At 39.1% G+C, this 15253-nt stretch overlaps 2 protein-coding genes across 2 annotated transcripts; one reads left to right on the forward strand and one right to left on the reverse strand.

The window, feature by feature from the left end:
• Positions 1–11: 11 nt before the first annotated feature.
• nfrkb (nuclear factor related to kappaB binding protein) lies at positions 12–13338 on the forward strand. Its single transcript, XM_084138087.1, has 26 exons — positions 12–102; positions 586–746; positions 867–1068; positions 1159–1286; positions 2028–2199; positions 2291–2395; positions 2466–2539; positions 3273–3357; positions 3445–3619; positions 3708–3819; positions 4724–4850; positions 4973–5050; positions 5817–5896; positions 5976–6022; positions 6155–6215; positions 6344–6518; positions 6742–6848; positions 6932–7055; positions 7750–7829; positions 7960–8174; positions 9464–9740; positions 9854–10063; positions 11165–11932; positions 12739–12845; positions 12967–13102; positions 13199–13338. Exons 2-26 carry the CDS (start codon positions 621–623, stop codon positions 13322–13324), a joined length of 3897 nt encoding a protein of 1298 aa, XP_083994213.1. The 5' UTR covers positions 12–102; positions 586–620; the 3' UTR covers positions 13325–13338.
• Positions 13339–13772: 434 nt separating this feature from the next.
• On the reverse strand, positions 13773–15251 carry tmem45b (transmembrane protein 45B; the record flags this gene model as incomplete). Its single annotated transcript, XM_084138131.1, is given in 5 exon segments — positions 13773–14454; positions 14538–14680; positions 14783–14922; positions 14925–14966; positions 15050–15251. Coding segments are annotated over 5 exon segments (645 nt in total). The 3' UTR covers positions 13773–14336.
• Between the last annotated feature and the right edge of the window lie 2 nt (positions 15252–15253).

Consider the following 15253-nt stretch of genomic DNA (forward strand, 5'->3'; position numbering starts at 1 on the left):
GTTTAGACGACAGACCGGAAATGTGCACCAATGTTATTATTCCTACCGCCCTTGTGATGAGCAAGCTAACATATACATTCCTGATTTCCACCAACACTCATGGTAAGATGCCTTAAACATTTCCCTGATATACATAAATAGATAAATTAAAATGATACGTTTTGTTAATTACACCATAATAGATGTAAAGCCTAAAAAGGGCTATTAGCTTGTTGTATTAGCTAGTAGCAGAATTAGCAACATCAAGATAGTGTAATGATTAACTTACATGTGTCATAGATACATACGTACAAGTTGTCAATAAACCTTCACGGGAAATTATAGTTTTGTAATACACAAGCTGACATGGTAAAGTACCTTGGCAGGGTGATCAATATGATTTTGTTGTCATTTATCTCATTAAGTTAACGTTACCACAAATTGTAACGTTAATACAGTCGTGTGAAATGTAGATTTAATTAGGATAAATAAAATGGTGAGTTAATTAATAAATATAAAAGCATAGTGCATTTCAGATGTCTTTAGAGTTTGCAGGTATTTAGACTGTTTCATTTGTTCATAATGTCTAATTTTGTAAACCTGCAGATACCGTTTTTGCTGCTGTGAAGGGTTAGGTAAAGATGGATGCATTGGATCACATGTTAACAGACCCACTGGAGTCTGGAATGGACCAGGATGGTCGTGTGATGGAAGAGTGCATGTTGGGAAACTGTAGAGTTCGGGTTCCTGAAGATTTGCTGGAGGATGTGAGTTATCAGCCAATGTTTCAGTGATAGTTCCACCATTTTCATGCAATTTTGAAAACATGATAGTAAAAACTGAACCATCTCTTTATCTTGTGGGCATGTGTGTCTATGTGAGAGCAGCCAGAGATTTTCTTTTCGGTGATGAGTGAGAGCACATGGACAGATGTTCTCACAGATGATCAACGGACACATCTTCGTCAACTCCTGCCTCAGTTCTCCGAGAATAACAACTCAGAGCAGAACAGCATCATCAGCGACCTTTTCAACGATCAGAATTTCTTCTTCGGAAACCCCTTGCACATTGCCCAGAAGCTCTTCAGAGGTTATCCTCCTTCCCTTTTATTTTCAATCCTAGTATTTTTCATTTATAAAATAAAACTTCATGCATATTAGTTTGTTTATCTCTCCGTAGATGGTTACTTTAACCCAGAGGTTGTCAAGTATAGACAACTTTGTGCTAAACCACAGAAAAAAAGGCACATCTACTCCCTTCAACAGTACTACCACAAATTACTCAAGCAGATCCTGGTCTCCAGAAAGGTAAAGTTAATCACAGAAGAGCTAATTTAGTCTCTGTTACATGATCAATGTTTATCTCACCATGTACACTGCCATTCAAAAGTTTGAAGTCAGTAAGTTTTTTTTAAGGAAATGAATTTCTTTTATTTAACAGGGATGCATTAAATTGATCAAAAGTGACAGTGAAGACATTTATAATGTTACAAAAGATTTCTATTTCAAATACATGCTGTTACATTTTTCCTCTGTATATTAAGCAGCACAACTGTTTTCAACATTGATATTAATCTGAAACGTTTCGTGAGCATCAAATCAGAATATTATAATGATTTCTGAAGGATCATGTGACACTGAAGACTGGAGTGACTGCTTAATAAATCAGCTTTAAAAATAAAATATTAAAATATATAACAGTTATTTTAAATTGTATTAATATTTCACAATATTGCTGTTTTACTGTATTTTGATAAAATAAAAGCAGCGTTGGTGAGCACAAGAGACTTTTTTTAAAAAACAATGAAAAATAGTACCCCAAACTTTTGAACGGTAGTGTAAACAATGCAGTATCTTTGCTGTTTCTTGAAAGTTCAATGCTAGATTTGTACTTGCACCATATAGAAAACTAGCTCAACTGAAGTCATGTGATCCTCGACTGGTCGACACAGACTTGACACAGGTAGTTGCGGAAGAAATCGAATAGTTGGTGCAACCTCTTCTGTAACTCTATGCAACGTACTAATGTGTTTTTCTCTTGTAATGTAGGATTTGCTGGATTTGGCTGTCCGCAGTGGACCCGAGCTTGCTGTAAAACGGCGGTACCCTGTCCCTTCTCATAAGGAGATGCTGGAGCAGAGGGTGAGACGTCGAGTGGCTCACATACTGAAGGATGTGAAAACAGAGTGTGGGGACAGTAATGTGTCATCTGATGAAGATGGTGGGTGTGATGCAGTGTGTGAACTTTTTCAGCACCATTGTGTGTTCATGTAATGATGATTAATATGATGGTTTTATGTTCATGTAAACAGATACAGCCTCTTGGTTGCCTGTTCCTCCGTCGCCCTCCTCCCCAACTCCAACCGTCTCTCTCAGGGTCCTACCCAGCCTTTCTACTCAGGACATGAAAACCAGAGGTCAGTTAAAGCTGTTTTAAAGCTCCCCAGAAATGAAGACATGAGAAACTAAAGCTGATTTTCCATGTAGACAAGCCTGAGCTGGGTGAGAAGGAACTAAGAACCATGCTGCAGAGACACAGAGAAAAAAGAAAACGTCAGCCAGTAAGTTGCCTGAAGGGGTCATTTATTGTTTTTATTGTCCCTCTTCTGAGGTCCAGTTATAATGTTAGAAATGTTTTGTTTCTTATAATATTTTATTGTAACCTTTTCCATCATCTCTCTGGCTCTAAACGGTTAATTTCTTTCCCCTGCTGTACCTTTAAGAAACTTGTGATGTCGCCAAGTTTCAAAAGTGCAGAACAAGCCATTTCTGCAGCTAAGTTACAATAAAGGGTCATTTTTAAATGAGACGATTTAGATATACTGCATGACTTAAAGACTTAAAGATACAGCATGGTTTTTATATTATATCAAGCTCTTTTTTCAAATGGTGAGAGAAGACTGGATTCTTTTATATGACCTTTTTTCAAGCATATGTGAAGTTATGTTGTGAAAAAGTAAAAATAAATAATGAAAATGAGATTAAATTAACTAACTACATGAATAAAAAAAGATTAAAAAAAATAAACAAGCAACACTATACTGAGTAGGAAAAAAAAATGCAATAATGATTTTACATAGAATTATTTACACATTTATATCATACATTTTTCACAGTATTGGGTCTTTATATGTGAAAATATATAGCTGCCTTTTCAATTTTAGAATGGGGGTTCTGACCTGCACGAGGATGATCATATATTATGTGTCCGGGACATCTAAAAGATTGAAAGCCATTGCACTAGAAGACAAGATTTGTATGAGTAATGATTTTAATAATTTATGTCATTTTTAGGATCACCCTGACCTTATGATCTCCGACCTCCATCTCGGTGATATCATGTCACGAGTCAACATCGGCAGAAAAGGATCCGTTACAAGTGAGAATAATAAGCTCAGTTTATTCTCTTCAATATAAGATGCATGAATTGCAGCCGGTGGGAATCTCTGTCTGTTTTGGCCTGTAGCCGTCTTTGACCTGGCCCTACCTAAGAAGAAGATAAAGGAGGAGAGGAAGAAGAAAAAGATGCGCCCTATTAAAATGGAATCGGAGGAGGTCTGTGATGTTCCGATGTCGGCAGCTTCCATGAACTCCGGCCTTAATGATACCCCCACAGTTCCTACACAATCCGTTAAAGAAGAGTAGGTCTTTGTTCTGTACATAAAATACTTTGTCCAAAATGACCAGCATTTAAATACCTTGCACTTTTCTGTTTCGTTTGTACCAAAGGCCCATAGACGAGTCTCAGACAAGCCCTGACAGAGTGGAAGAGATAGCAATGAGCTTTTTTCATTTGCTTGAGGACATCCTCAGACTGGAAAGTCTCGCAACATCCTCTGCGGTACATACAGCACCTATAAATACATACAGTATTGGTCAAAAGTTTGGACACATTTACTAAATTTTTATTATTACAATTTTCCCCATTTTAAATATTAAAGTCATTAAAACTGTTCAGTGACAGTATGGAAAAATATGCAGTTTGCAGTGTGATATTTAGTATGAAGAAAATTATTTTTTTGTTGTTGCAAGGATTCATTAAATTGATCAGATATGAAAGTGAAGACATATAGGCATGTATTAGAATTATTTCTGAAGGATCATGTGACAGTGAAGACTGGAGTAATGACTGCTGAAAATTCAGCTATAATCACAGGAATAAATTCTATTTTAAGATATATTAAAATAGAAAAGTTTTTTAATGATGATATTTTTGTTTTACTGTATTTTTAATCAAATTAATGCAGCCTTGGTGAAGTGAAGAGATTTCTTTCAAAAACAATAAAAAATCTTACCGTCCCTAACTTCTGAAGGGTTGTGTATGTGGTATGGGAATTATGCAGTGAAACAATTAAAAATCAAAACTATATTATATATTACATTCACTAAGCTTCGGATATGCACAATCTTCTACATGAAGGTGCATCCTGGGAAGCTCTCAAACAGTACTGAAGGACTTTCCATGTATGTTGGACAGTTTTTGTTCTCTTGTTCTTACTACCTCGTCGAGCTCATCCATTTAAAAATCTTTAGATTTGAAAACTGTAGTATAGTTTATAAATAAGTGAACACATAGGTATAATTTACATTTGTTTCAGCATTTCCTTTAGGTCAAAAGGTCTTGTGATCATGAGAAATATACATGCAGTCAGGAGTTTCCAATCTTTGCTGCAACATGAGATGGCAGAAATAGCTGAAGAGTGTTTAATAGTATTTCACTGTCTTCCTCTTATGGTTGCTCTCAGTTGGAGGAGAAAGTCCAACAGTGGCAGTCATCTCCGGCCAGCGCACTCAACCCCTGGTTCTCTATGGCCCCCTGCTGGTCAGAGTTGGTTGTACCTGCTCTACAGTTTCTCACTGGAGAAAGCAAAGGTATGCCTGAATCTATGATTTTTATTTTTTAATGAAAAATTCATGCAGCTATTAATTCATGATTTATACATTCAATGATGCATGGTGATAATTTGGTTTATGCTTCATATCTCTGTTTCCAGCTGGTGTGATGGTTCTGCCTACTGGCTTCATACCTTTTGTGGAATTCAAGGAACTCTCCCAGCAATGGAAATGGATATGTACGATGATCCCCCCCATTTTCCTCTACTTGTGTATTTCTTTAGATGGAAATATCGGCTCTTCAATTATTAAAGATTATATATAATGTTTGGGTTGGTAAAGTAAAAAAAAAGTCACATGATCCTTCAGAAATAGTTTTAAAATGCTGTTTCATTGCTCAAGAAACATTTCTTAATATTATCAATGTTGAAACTGCTTAATATTTTTGTGGAAATAATTTTTTCAGGATTCTTTGATGAATAGAAAGTTCAACACTTTTGATTAATGATGCTTTATGCTTGTTGCTTAAAGTTTACCCAAAAATGAAAATGTTGTCATCAATTATTCACCCTCAAGTTGTTCCAAACATGTATGAGTTTCTTTCTTCTGTAGAACACAAAAGAAGATATTTTGGGGAATGTTGGTAACCAGACATTTGATGGAACCCATTGACTTCCATGGTATTTTTTATTCCTACTATTGAAGTCAATGGCTACCATCAACTGCCTGGTTACCAACATCTTTAGATATCTTATTTTGTGTTCAACAGAAGAAAGAAACTCATACATGTTTGGAACAACTTGAGGGTGAATAACTGATGACAACATTTTCATTTTTGGGTGAACTATCCCTTTAATAAAAGTAATAATGCCCTCCAAACTTTTAAACGATAGTATAAACTACAATTCTCTTTAAAAAAAACCCAAAATGATTAGAATATTAGTTTTGTAAAGACCGCCAGTTAAGCTGCCAGTTGTGTGCATTTCTTCACACTGATCTGTGCAGGTCCGAGTCAAGATGGAGACAAAGATCTAAGTGCCCTGTGCCAGTTATGGCTGGAGTCAAAGGATCATGTGATCGTCAAGGTAGTAAACGTCTTTCGTGCTTTTCCATGATGATGTAAGGGCACACTCTCTGATTCCTGGTTCTATGTTTGTTTTACAGCAGGAGGGTGAGGAAACGGCAGAACTCACTCCTCCAACACCCAGAGTGTGAGTTTGACAGTAGATTACAGTGTGTTTACTTAACACAAGCATCATGTTCAAACAACAGTTCCTTTGTTTTTTTAGTTGAGACCGATACATGCTTGTCATTTCATGCATTTTTTTTTTTCTCTTTATTAGGTGGACTGACTATGTGGTGAGGCCAAGTACAGGAGAGGAAAGGCATGTTTTTCAAGAGCAGGTTAGTGCCTGGGTCACACCTACCCTGAGGAGGTGTCCTGCCAGCGCATAATTTTTGCATTGTTGCGCTGCTTATGGAATGTAGTCGGTTATTTTTCTTTTTGTCATTGAAATATTTGTGTGTATTAGGAGCAGCAACGTTATGATCAGCCACATAAAGCCTTTACTTACCGAATGCATGGCTTTGAATCTGTGGTGGGACCAGTCAAGGGAGTTTTTGACAAGGAGACGTCGCTCAATAAAGCACGAGAGCATTCTTTGCTGCGCTCCGACCGACCGGCCTATGTCACCATACTATCTCTTGGTAACCACTGGATGCTCTTTCATTTGCAGTTCTGTTAGGAATGTTACATAGTTTAGTAAATGAGAGCCTGGTTTTCTTCACCATTTCTGGTGCCAGTTCACCCAAAAAAGAAATAATTTCAAGCTCATTTGAGTTTATTTCATTCAGTCAGTAGATAGAAGCTCAAATAGGTTTGAAACTGCATGAAGGTGACTATTCCTATTCCCTGTTTTCATCAACACAGTGAGAGATGCTGCTGCCAGGCTTCCTAACGGAGAAGGTACCAGAGCTGAGATTTGTGAGTTACTGAAGGACTCCCAGTTCCTAGCCCCCGATGTCACCAGTGCTCAGGTCAGACACGTGTTTCATGCTGTCGTGTTTATCGTCATAACACATTAGTCACTGTTACACTCACACATTTTGTCCATTTTTAGGTGAACACTGTGGTGAGTGGTGCCCTCGACCGCCTGCACTATGAGAAAGACCCTTGTGTGAAATACGACATCGGCCGCAAGCTGTGGATCTACCTCCACAGGGACCGGAGCCAGGAGGAGTTTGGTAAGCAACCCTGTGACCCTTGCAGTTATGCATGTGCATTACATAAAAAAGTCAAAAGGTTTCATTGCCACAGGCAAAATGTGGGACAGTATGTGTGTGTACTTATGAATGGCAGACAAGTAGAACAGGTTTAGTTCTCAGAGAATAGCAGATCGTGTCAGGTTTCCAGATTCTGCTATTGTCAAATATGAACCTGCAAATTCAGATAAAACCAAAACAGTGTAATATCAGTATTAATAATATACTATTGTTTTTTTTTTGTTTTTTTTTTTATTTACTTAAAAACATAAACTTAAAAATGTGTTGTTTTTTACATGTTGCCTTGGCAGCTAACTGAAATAAAGTTAAAAAAAAGTTTTATTTATCTAATATTTATATGTTATTATATTTCAATTACCAACATTTTTATATATATATATATATATATATATATATATATATATAATTTGTTTTAGTTTACAAATGAGAACACTGCATCAAACAAGGATGTTGTCATAGAGTTGGCCATTTCTCTCTTAACAGTCCCCAGCGGAGAGATATAACCCTGCACACCATATGCTTCCAGTCCTTTTCCAGATTCACGAATAACTATGCAAATAAAGCTTTCGAGAGAAAAGCTGGCATGCTGGCTTTAATGATTAAAAAAATAATAAACAGATCCAGACACTAACTGTAATCATCTTTCTTGAATCAGAGCGAATACACCAGGCCCAGGCCGCAGCTGCTAAAGCCAAGAAAGCTCTGCAGCAGAAGCCCAAACCAGCACCAAAACCTGTATGTGCTTCCACACTCACTCATGTCATTGTTGTCACACTTAAATGTAAAGCATCACTGTTGGTCCATGCTGATTTGCATAAGCTGTTGCATACATTTATGTTTTTGTGTATGTTTGTGTGTACTGTAGAAGGCAGGTGGTAAGGAGCCAGGCAGTAAGAATGGTGCTGCAGAGGCTGGCCAGAGCTCAGGCAGTGAAGGAGTAGCCATTGCATCCACCAGCTTGTCTCAAACTCCTTCCACCCCCACACCGAGCACCCCTGGAACCCCTAAATCGCCCCTCCCTCCCACAGCAGCTACTCTAACCAAAGTATGCGCCCCAGAACCCGTCAAATCCAATCCCAGGTCAGTGGTTGGTAAACAAAATTCTGTTATGTGTAGTTCAGCAAAAAATGTTGTATGTCTTTGCGGAACTCGTATGACGTATTCCGTGGAAGACAATTCCAAATAATGTTTATGCCACTGAGATTCTTAGAATCTTTTCTGTTGAAGTCATTAAGGTTTGGAACAACATGACAGTGAGGAAATGACAGAGTTGTCAGTTTTGGTTTAACTGTTACAAAATACTAGCCTGGTTAAAACCAGACCCTTCTCAGTTGAAACTGCGTGTAGGGTCTGGCGAAGCTATGTAGACAAATAATTTCCAAAGGGGCGTCACCAACCGACGTAGCTCAAATTTCTCTGGGCGCAATTGGATAGTCTAAAACCAATCAGATCGATGAAGGAGATGACGTATGCTTCGAGTGTTGTTCTTTGCTCCGGTTTTAACGAAAATGGTAAGTTTAAATCGCTCAAAACAGACGCGATAACTGATTCGTTTATATACTGTCTATGATTCGAACGAGTGATGTTCCACGGCGGCATCCATCTTTGTAATGAAATCTCCTTCAGCGTCGCTGCGCTGTCGTCATCATGTAAATCCCTCCCCAAACGTTTCTGATTGGTGCCGCGATTTCGGCGGCACAGAAATGAGTTTGAATGGGCTCTTCTCCAGACTATCCTGGAGAGAGAATTAAAATTCGCCGGAAGTAGTCTGGGTTTTCCCAGGCTAACAAAATACTTTTCTACTTTGTCGAAACCATAACATTGCTCTGCTCAGCAGTGCTTCGGGTGAACTGATTTCGAGTCCTGGCTCGCGATCTCTTTCCTCCTATCACTTCCTATCTCTCTTCATTTGTACTATCGAAAAAAGGCAAAAAGCCCAAAAATATAATGTACTTTTTTTCTTTTTTTTCTTTTACTAAAGTTGCTGTCACATTTAGCATTGTTCTGCAAGTTTCCGTGTGCAAAATCCAGTCATTTCAATTGGAATCCACACAATCTGTAATTTTGGTGAAAGATTTTCTCATGCAGGTTTTGCAACAGGTTCAAGCTGGTCATGTGGATTCATCACGTTGACCAACAGAAAGCTGCCTGGTTTGAAAGTGACTTCTGTGTGACCTGTGCTTTATGCATTGCTTCACTATTGACAAAAGAAAATTTACCTTTTTACCTGTGAAATTTGGCTGGAATTTTGCTAATGTGATCGCACCTTAATGCAAAACAAGGCTGATATTCAGCTGTATCATCAATCACATGCTATATTCTTTATCATTTGGCTTTCACAATCACAGTTTTACTTTTTTTCCCCGCAGTGTCCTGTTGGTGTCTCCTCCCTCCATGTCTCAGTTAGGAACGTTGCTGTCTGCGAGTCAGCCAGGTCCACAGGTTTCCCAGCAGGCCTCTCCGCAGCCTGCCACTCGGGTAGTGGCACACTCGGCTGCCACTGGCTCTCTGCCTCAGGTGCGAGTGGTCACTACACAGCCCGGTCTTCCGACGTCCTCTGCAAGCCAGGCGGCCACATTAGTGCACCAGAGCCCTCACCACATCAGGGTGCCGGTCACCGTGGCGCATGGAAAGAACATCACGCAGGTGCCCTACAGCATCTCTAGCAATAATGTTTGTGTGTTCAGTGTAAGACAGTGGGTCCAACATTATCCAGTCAAATGCATGGGTCACATTCTTGTTTGTCTTTCTTTGAACAGGCAGTGGTGACTCTACCACTTAGAAACCAATCTGCAGGAAGTCCCATTCAGGTGCAGGCTTCACGGGGTCAGGCCAGTCTTACTGTTCCAGGTCTTGCATCTGGTGTCACAGTAACCAAACCTCAGACGAGCTCCCCCGCCAGCCCAGCACACAAACCAACATCACCTGCTGTATTGCAGGGTGTCAGCAGCCAGAATATCATCAAACAGGTACAAACCCACTCAGAATGCATTAGACTCTGTTTACACCTAATATAAGGTGAGGATGTTGAGACAAATAAACATTATCATGAACAATGATATACACCCATTACATGCCCTAGAGGTGTTTCGGCAGAGCACATTCAGTGGCAGGGGGATTCCACCAAAATGTAAAACTGAACGGCATTGTAAGCCTATTAGGCTCTTTAATGTGCAATAACTAATAACTGAGTCTGATGTCTGTTTTATATTTATTTATTTATTCTTATATTTTTTACCTATGTTCTTAGTATTATTAAAATAGGGGTTGTAAGCTTTAGTTAATTTTGCTTGTGTATTTGTTTTTAGTATTATCATTACAGGGTATAGCATGTTTCAGTTAATATATTATAGGGTATAAAATGCTTTAGTGAAAGTTTTGTTTTATGATTGTAGTTAGGTAGATAGATTGATGTTGTCTGTGTGCGAGGACTTAATGTGTTTGCTGCTATTGTATCGAATGTAATTTCCTGAGAAGGATTAATAAAGTATCCATCTATCTAAACTGAGGATGCACAATATATCAGTATATTGTTTATTGGCCGTTGTAAATGTTTTTTTTATATATATATATCTTATCAGATGTTGGATATCTACATCATAATTACATTTAGATTACATTTGCTGTCCTTTAATGTTCATTTAAAGTTAATCATTAAAAACACATAACTTTTTTTATACTGTACATTATAATGTTGAGATGAAATTGAATTCACTCAGCATTTAAAATTTTAAATTTGATTTAGACATTTCTGGATTGACATGTTCTGGAACTGCAAATACCAATACATGTTTGGTACCAATTTTGTAACCAAAATAATATTAATGTTTTTATTTTATTTTACAAATATATCTTGGTCATTGTACATTTTCCTTGTACAATGGAAAAACAATATTAATAACAATAACAAAAACATTTATCAGTTATTGGCCATAACATAAAAATAATTACTGTTTATATTATTAGCTAGAATGTATCAGTGCATCCCTAATTAAAACACAGTATGACAAACCGAGTATATTGTCTGTTCTATTTCCCTGTCAAATCTCACTCACTTTTGTTTTAACCAGGTTGCGATCACTGGTCAGTTAGGTGTGAAGACCCAGAGTGGGGCCGGGATCCCTCTCACCGCCACTAACCTACGCATTCAGGGGAAGGATGTGCTCCGCTTGCCCCCCTCCTCAATTACGACTGACGCCAAAGGTCAGACGGTACTTCGCATCACTCCGGACATGATGGCCACCCTTACTAAATCTCCAATGGCCACTGTCAAACTCACCCCAGAAATGCTGAGCAGTGCCACAAGCTCAGGCAGCAAGAGCATCTCTGCCACGCTACATGTGTCTCCATCCCAGCCTTCACCCCCTACCTCGATCACCACTGCATCCACAACAACTGAGAACTTGGCTGCCAAAGTGCCTACCACGGGCACCGCCACCCTAGTAAAGGTTCACCCTGAACTGAAGGCCGCCTGTGACACGGCCATTCGCCTCATGCCGGCACTGGCCGTCACTATGACTGACCCCAAGGCCCGTACATTCTCAACCGTCACCTCTTCTGACTCTAAAGCAGGAACCACTATTCGAATAGTGCCAAACCTTGGTGTGATTCCTCAGAAACACGGTCAGACTGTCTCAATTAGCACAACCACCACAAGTACAAAGCCTGTCACGGTATCATCGGGGGCGGCAACTGTTGCCATAGCCACCAGTGGAGTGGGAGGGGCCAAAAGTGTGACACTGGGCCCTGCAACCACAGGCTCTACGCTTTCTCTGGGCACTGCTGCCGCCACAGTCAGACAGGTGCCAGTTACTGCTACCGTAGTAGCTACACAAGCTGTAAGTTTATCTTTTAGGACGAGATTCTGTTCATCAGGACCTTTCAAAACCAGTGATAACTAAACAAAATAACATGTAACTTACTAGGGGTTCTGACAAAATGTTAATTGCTGCAGTCTATTTAAAAAATACTTAATTCATTTGAATTTATTTTTAAATCAGGTTGAATGAATGATTCAATGATTCACACATAAAGACTTGACTTGTTTCATTACTGGATGAATCAGCGTTTTTGAACAAATTTCTTGAATGAATAATTCAACAACAAATAAAATAATGTCACTTGTCGCCACCTACTGGCGTAATGATGTAATTGTAATCTCTAAAGAAAAAAGACAGACCACAAACTTTTATATCATAGTGTGCATTGCATACTGAACCAAAACCTACTTGATGTAAAAGCTGTTTTAAAAAAAAGTGGTTATGCTGATTTCTAGTAGAACGTTTTTTGACCAAATTGCTCGTATCCTTTCCTTTGTAGAAAATGCAATCCCATAATGCATTGCGACAAGCTTAGTGGATAAAAATCCAAGATGTTTTTAAAATAACAAAAACAAACAACAAATGTTGATTATAAATATACTTTACTGAATTGATCATGAAAAGTATTAATAAAAAAACTGTTACATCTAATAAAGAGTACAAATATGTAAGGCTTATTAGAGTAGCACATCATTAGTGTAGTGGTTTCAGTTAGGATGCTTCCTATCAATGCAGTAGACAGGGCTTTGGAGCAGAGCCACTGTTTGTTATGCATAATTGCCTGTGATTATGACGTTTGAAACTCTAATCTTTGCTCTTTTCAGGGGAAGCTTCCCACGAGGATCACGGTGCCTCTATCTGTCCTCAGCCAACCTTTGAAAAATAAGAGTGTGGTCACTACTCCAATACTTAAAGGGAACATAAGCACCAAGTGAGCATTCCGTTTCATCATCTAATATTGCTATAGTAAACAAACAGGCTGGACAAACTGATACGGAACTATCAGTAGTTCCCTATCAGGTTTTTATTTTTGTATTTTCTTCTGTTTTTAGTATCAGCAATCTGGGGAGGAACATTATCTTGACTACCATGCCAGCAGGCACCAAGTTGATTGCTGGGAATAAGCCAGTCAGCTTTGTGACTGCTCAACAACTGCAGCAGCTACAGCAGCAGGGACAGGCCACACAGGTTGACTCATCTGACTCCCAAACAAACTAAAACTGGTCTTACAAGCCAAACCATACACGTGTGTTAACTGTAATCAAGTATGTTTCTCTACCCAAGGTTCGAATCCAGACCGTGCCGGCTCAGCAGCTACAGCGCACAGCCGCCAGCTCTCCAAAATCCACAGTGTCTACGGTGGTGGTCTCTACTGCACCCTCGCCAAAAACAAACCCAGACCCTCAATGAGACATACCACAGCTTTAGGCTCTATGAGAAAACATCATAAAGATTCATAGACCTCGAAACAAAAAGAGCATGTGCACAAAGTTTTGCTCAACTTTCCCATGAAAGTTGCATATGGGCAAAGCGGTGTCGGATTCTAAGCACTGGTCTTGTCCTGACTCAGCTTTTTCTGTCATTTTGTTTTGATTTTTGCAAGTTGAAAAGGAGGTATGATTTGGATGCTGATATAATATCGGTGTGAACTGGGAAGCAATTGCGCATGGCTTGTATCAGTCTGAACTTGGTTAAAGTCAATGGCCTTTCTCTAGACGATGTTGACATGTACACAGAGGCAACCTTGTTTATTTGTGCTTTTTATATCTTAAGTTCTCCTAAAGAAATGTAATTTAACAAGTACTGTTGATATTCAGTAGCCACTGTTTGTATTGTGATAAATAAATAATTATGCTGCACAAATCAAATCAAAACAGCTGTTACCTTCATTCAACCGGACGCCGTTGTCTACTGCAATCTAGGGATTAACCTTGAACTTGAATTGTGTATATGTAAAACAAATCATTTGCCTGCATTTTGCCACTTAATTTCCATGATGTGGCAAGTAACATAAATCAAGCTGATCAAGCTGATCATGCAGTGGAAGTGACAAACAATTATATGCTTGTATATTCCTCATTTGAATTTCGTTATAAAACATTTTAATGTGCATACATCTATTATAGGTATTTAGGAGTGAATGTCATTCATGCATGCGTTTGGTATTCTAAAAGAATATCATGATCTGTTTTTCCTCTGGTTTGTCAGAAATCCTACTGACACCTGTGATAACCACATTATTTACATGTCCCTTTTTTATGAGATATTTTCGGCATGAGCACATGGAAATCCTTTGAATCTTTTGCAGATAAATTATGCAAACATAAATTCATACAATCCTACTGGAAGACAGCTTGCTAGTGGAGAAAAAGGCAAAAATATTGAATTCAGTGCGTTCAATCTTGGCAGTCACAGGCTCCAACTACTCTTCATCTGATTCCTGGAGCAAAGCCTTCTGGGAGCTAGAGTCTGAGGCAGGACACTTTCTGAGCCCCATCTCCATGTCGCCTATCTGCCTTCCATCACACCATTTTGAAGACCTGGAAAGATCATGGGCACAATGTAAGTAAAATAAAGACAGTGGAAATGTTTTTGTTCGTCCAAAACGACAGTGTCCACTCACCAAAAAACTCCACAGTAGCAGATGCCTACAATCAATAGAGCCACAGTGTAATGCCAGCAGAAGCACATGGTGATGAACATGATGTTGTCGTGCTTTTCCAGATCCCAAGGTGATCCACTCAGAGGATAAAGCACAAACCCGATCTGAAACATAACGAATATTTATATATTGTAATTTAGATTTTTCCCAGAATCATATGAAGTGGTTAATTTTCTTCACCTATGAGTTTGAGGTGTTGTCTTTACCTGATAGAACCATGTTCCTTGCAGGATGGCCAAACTGGACCTGAAAAGTTCCAGCAATGTGTTATCTCGCTTAAACGCCTCCAACATCGTGCTGGCGGATCCACCAAACACGGCAATCAGAAGCAGAGAGTGAATGTGCTGTCTAGAGGATCACGGTTGTGGACATGGAAATAGAAAAGGAAACCTGGAAGAGAAACGCCATGACAATTTAGCAGGTCCTATGGTGGGATATCTCTGCATATTTACTTAACTCATTTTGCGTGATACCTTCCACAAAGAGAGCCATGGAAAGGGAGAGACGGTCAACACCAACTGGCACATGGCGAGAAGTCATGCTGAGAACGTCTGCGATGCCAGAGATGCCGAAGAACAAGTACATGGTGCTGTGCTGCCAGTTCATCAGCTTCACCCAGCCATCCTGTTGATACAGATGTGCATGAGGACCATCAGGCACAAACTGCTCTGCCATGA

The sequence above is a fragment of the Abramis brama genome (assembly GCF_963993115.1).
Source record: "Abramis brama genome assembly, chromosome: 15".
Classification (NCBI taxonomy): domain Eukaryota; kingdom Metazoa; phylum Chordata; class Actinopteri; order Cypriniformes; family Leuciscidae; genus Abramis; species Abramis brama.